The following is a 5,512-nucleotide window of genomic DNA, read 5'->3' as shown; positions in this document are numbered from 1 at the left end:
TTTCTAACATGATTAGCAAGTTACTAGCAGGTTGCTAGCATGATTAGCATGTTAGCATTATTAACATGTAGTTAACATGTTACTAGCATGATTAGCATGTTTCTAACATGATTAGCAAGTTACTAGCAGGTTGCTAGCATGATTAGCATGTTGTTAGCATTATTAACATGTAGTTAACATGTTTCTAACATGATTAGCAAGTTACTAGCAGGTTGCTAGCATGATTAGCATGTTAGCATTATTAACATGTAGTTAACATGTTTCTAACATGATTAGCAAGTTACTAGCAGGTTGCTAGCATGATTAGCATGTTAGCATTATTAACATGTAGTTAACATGTTACTAGCATGATTAGCATGTTTCTAACATGATTAGCAAGTTACTAGCAGGTTGCTAGCATGATTAGCATGTTGTTAGCATTATTAACATGTAGTTAACATGTTTCTAACATGATTAGCAAGTTACTAGCAGGTTGCTAGCATGATTAGCATGTTAGCATTATTAACATGTAGTTAACATGTTTCTAACATGATTAGCAAGTTACTAGCAGGTTGCTAGCATGATTAGCATGTTAGCATTATTAACATGTAGTTAACATGTTTCTAACATGATTAGCAAGTTACTAGCAGGTTGCTAGCATGATTAGCATGTTAGCATTATTAACATGTAGTTAACATGTTTCTAGCATGATTAGCATGTTTCTAACATGATTAGCAAGTTACTAGCAGGTTGCTAGCATGATTAGCATGTTGTTAGCATTATTAACATGTAGTTAACATGTTTTTAACATGATTAGCAAGTTACTAGCAGGTTGATAGCATGATTAGCATGTTAGCATTATTAACATGTAGTTAACATGTTTCTAGCATGATTAGCATGTTTCTAACATGATTAGCAAGTTACTAGCAGGTTGCTACTATGATTAGCATGTTAGCAGTATTAACATGTAGGTAACATGTTTCTAGCATGATTAGCATTTTTCTAACATGATTAGCATGTTAGCATTATTACCATGTAGTTAACATGTTTCTAGAATGTTTAGCATGTTTCTAACATGATTAGCAAGTTACTAGCATGCTGCTAACATGATTAGTATGTTGCAGCATGTTTATATAATGATTAGCATATCGCTAACATAATAAGCATGTTGTTAGTGTGTTTCTACCATTATTAACAAGTTACTAACATGTTTTAGCATGATTAGCATGTTTCTAGCATGATTACCAAGTAACAATCATGTTGCTAACATGTTTCTAACATGATTAGCAAGTTACTAGCATGTTGCTAGCATTTTTCACATATTATTAGCATGTTACTAATGTATTAACATGTTTAATGTGTTGTTAACATGTTTCTAGCATGATTACAAAGTTACAAGCATGTTGCTAACATGTGATTAATATGTTGCTAGCATGATTAGCATGTTGTTAGCTTGTTTCTAACATAATTAGAATGTTGCTAACATGTTTTGAACATGATTAACAAGTTACAAGCATGTTGCTAACATGATTAGTATGTTACTATGTGTTGCTAGCATGATTAGCATGTTGTTAGCATTATTAACATGTAGTTAGCATGTTTCTAACATGATTAGAATGTTGCTAGCATGTTGTTGGCATGATTACCATGTTGCTAGCATGTTGTTGGCATGATTAGCATTAGTATATTACTAACTTGTTGCTAACTTGTTGCTAACACGATTAGTATGTTACTAACGTGTTGCTAGCATGATTAGCATGTTGCTAGCATGTTGCAAGCATTATTAGCATGTTGCTAGCATGTTGCTGGCATGATTAGCATGTTGTTGGCATGATTAACATGTAGTTAACATGTTTCTAGCAGGATTATATATAGCACTCAGATATAACACTCACTCAGATCAGTCTGAAGGTGACTCTAGGAGGAGTAGCAGTCAGAAAATCTAGTCCCAGAAGAAGAATATTTTTAAATTTAAACAGCATTTTAGTAAATAAAAATTTAAAATACTCAATAAAAATGTTTCTTGAGCAGCAAACCAGTATATTAGAATGATTTCTGAAGGATCATGTGACACTGAAGACTGCAGTAATGATGCTGAAAAATCAGCTTTGATCACAGAAATAAATTACATTTTAAAACATATTCAAATAGAAAACAGTTATTTTAAATAGTAAAAATATTTACATTTTTTCTGTTTTTGCTGTACTTTAGATCAAATAAATGCAGGCTTGGTGAGCAGAAGAGACCCTTACTGTTCAAAAAATGTACTATTAGTGAATATATTTATAGAAGTTATTAATTAAAACAATTTGTGAAATTTATTCTATCTATTTTTGAGGGAAGATTCTACACCAGCTTTTCATTGTATCATTTAGTTTTAAATAGTTTTAATGTTATATAATAATAATAAAGTTAAATCAGAAATTATCTATTTAAAAAAAAAAAAGTAAAACATTTTTTCCTGTAGTAATACTATTTATCGATATTATCATTATTATTATTATAGTTGTTTGCAATGGACCTATATCCTATCAAAATAAACAGGCGGCACGTGTTTGGCTTCAATTCATTCACGTGCTTCTGTCACTTACTTTCCTTTTCTTTTGTATCCAACTCTTTATTCTCCTTTTCTGACATCTGTGGTCAATCATCTGAATGACTTCGGTTGCCAGATTTTACAATGCGCACTTGATTCACCTTTAACAAAAGCATTTGAAACCTGATCTGCAGGATCTGTCAGACTCAGAAATACAGTTAAAGGTTCGACAGGAGCTCCCAGAAAATTACATGTTAGAGTAATGATTGCTCTCAGAAATCTCTACACTATCATCAGACAAAAGCAGAAACAGGTCACGCAGCTTCCAAGATAATGAACTCAAACCAAAGCGCTTGGGAATAAGTAACGAGCCAAACGTTTTGACTTTCACGTCCGTTTACTACATACAGTATTTACACAGTGCTGAGGCAAAAACACGTGTGAATCAATCAGATATACAGACATTAATCGCATCAGAAGGGTCTTTGTCTTCGAGTGGCCAGATTGAGCAAACGCAGAAACATTTCTCCAGAAACGCCCTTCAGGCCTACACCGTCTTCACTCTGATGAGATCCAGCGTCTTCAGAACAATCCGGATCCAGAACACAGCTCTCTGAGAGACAGAAAGCATGCATTATTACAGGAGAAGTTCACTTTCAGAACTAGAATAGACATCCAAGATGTTCAGATCTTTCTTTCTTCAGTCGTAAAGAAATTATATTTTTTGAGGAAAACATTTCTGGATTTCTCTCCATATAGTGGACTTCTATGGTGCCCAGAGTTTGAACTTCTTAAATGCAGTTTAAAGGACTCTAGGTAACACTTTAAGGTTCATTAGTTAAACATTAGTTAATGTATTAACTAACATGAACTGACCATGAGCAATACATTAGTTACTGTATTTACTAATCTTCATTAACGTTAGTTAACGGAAATAGAGTTGTTCGTTGTTTGTTCATTTTAGTTCACACTGGATTAACTAATGTTAACAAGATTTTAATAATGCATTAGTAAATGTTAACAAAGATTAATAAATGCTGTATAAGTGTAGTTCATTATTAGTTCATGTTAACTAATGTGGTTAACTGATGTTAACCAATGAACCTTATTGTAAAGTGTTACCGGACTCTAAATGATCCCAGCTGAGGATCGTTTAGAAAAAACAATAATTTTTTTAATTTTTTTATTAGGATCTTATCTAGTGAAACCATTGGTTATTTTCTAAAAACATATAAAACAACCTCAATATGATTAAAAAGTATATAAGTTTTAAGTGTAATGTATTATTTTAATTGTATTATTGTCAGTTTATTGTCAAATAGGCCAAATTAAACAACAACAAAAAAAACAGACTAAATTAGAATGTTGTTCACTTTTTGTTTGAAACTTGTATCATTTAGATACTAATAGTTTTTCTTATTTTGAATTAGCTGTTATTATTAGTTTTTTATTAGGGTCTTATTTACTAAAACATTGGCTATTTTCTAAAAACTTTTACAACTTATATACTTTTTGATCATATTAATGTTGTTTTATGTGTATTTTAATTGTATTATTGTTAGTTAAGTGTCAAATAGGTGCTAAATTAAACCAAAAAAATTGACAAAATTAGAATGTTGTTCACTTTTTTTTGTTTGAAACTTGTATCATTTAGATACTAATAGTTTTTCTTATTGTGAATTAGCTGTTATATTTTTTTATTAGGGTCTTATCTACTGAAACCATCGGTTATTTTCTAAAAACATTTACAGCTTATATACTTTTTAATCTTTTTAATTAAAAGATGTGCATTCCAGGTTAAAAAGTATATCAATTCTGAAACATTTGGAGCTGGAGAAAATCAGATGGTCCCTCAAAAAGAAAGAAGAAAAATTCTATAAAATTTGGCAAGCGTTTATAGATTATTTTAATGATACAAATGCTATTGGAAATGGATAAATTGACCCCCTGAAACAAAAAAATCATTATAACTAACCAATAATGACTCATATTTCTGAACCTGCAATAAAAATCCATTCTGTTAGATTTTGAAATATGCAGGCTATAAGATAATTTCAAACCGTTGCAAGCTTTTGAGGAAAAAACAGTGAAACTAATTGAAGGTTAAATGTGTTTTTTTTTTTTTTTTTTGTTAGTTTTTGTAGTTTTTTTGTATGTGTATGTTATTGTCAACATTGTTTATTGGACAATGGTATGTGAGTGAATATGTGTTTGTGTACGTTTTGTAAGTTTTGAATATAAGGAAAAAATCTAATAAATAAAGTAAAATAAAAAGTATATCAATTCTAAGTTTTTTTTTTTTAGAAAATAACCCATCGTTTTGTTAAATAAGACCCTTTTTTCCTCGTCGGTGATCGTTTGGAGCCCTTTGAAGCTGTATTTTGGAAGTTCAAACACCATAGAAGTCCACTATATGGAGAGAAATCCTGAAATGTTTTCCTCAAAAAACATAATTTCTTATGACTGAAGAATGAAAGACATGAATCATGGATGACAAGGGCGTTAGTACATTATCTGTACATTTTTGTTCTGAAAGTGAACTACTCCTTTGAGATGTTAAGAACTTGAGATGAAGTTGTAGGATCGTATGAGACATGATGAGATGTTTTGCTCACCCGAGTCGCAGCAGACGCCTGGAGCGGCGCATTGGCCTCCTTGGGCCCCGCAGGACGTCCCGCCCGTCTCACAGGGGCCCGGCAGCAGATTCTCCTGCATGCAGCTCAGCGTCTCTGGAGATCCCAGCAGACAACCCAGACCGGCCCCACAGCAGATACTGGGGCCGAAACAACGGCCCTGATTTCCTGGACCACACACCGGACACTACACACACACACACACACACACACACACACACACACACACACACACACACATGTGATCAGTACTGTCTATTCATTAGCCTATAGAGATGATTCATAATCAAAAGTAGAACACAGCTCCAGTTGATAAAGTGAGCGCAACTGTAACAATTTTTAACAAACATCTGTAAGATGTTTA

General features: G+C 32.4%; 1 protein-coding gene across 1 annotated transcript; it reads right to left on the bottom strand.

Annotated features, from left to right (window-relative positions):
• Positions 1 to 2,905: 2,905 nt before the first annotated feature.
• Positions 2,906 to 5,359, bottom strand: LOC141317385 (vasotocin-neurophysin VT 2-like). Its single transcript, XM_073833110.1, has 2 exons — positions 5,131 to 5,359; positions 2,906 to 3,128 (listed from the first exon to the last, which is right to left on the bottom strand). Exons 1-2 carry the CDS (start codon positions 5,228 to 5,230, stop codon positions 2,989 to 2,991), a joined length of 240 nt encoding a protein of 79 aa, XP_073689211.1. The 5' UTR covers positions 5,231 to 5,359; the 3' UTR covers positions 2,906 to 2,988.
• Positions 5,360 to 5,512: the final 153 nt, after the last annotated feature.

This window comes from Garra rufa, unplaced genomic scaffold (genome assembly GCF_049309525.1).
Source record: "Garra rufa unplaced genomic scaffold, GarRuf1.0 hap1_unplaced_863, whole genome shotgun sequence".
NCBI lineage: Eukaryota > Metazoa > Chordata > Actinopteri > Cypriniformes > Cyprinidae > Garra > Garra rufa.
This window is presented reverse-complemented; position numbering and strand designations above follow the sequence as displayed.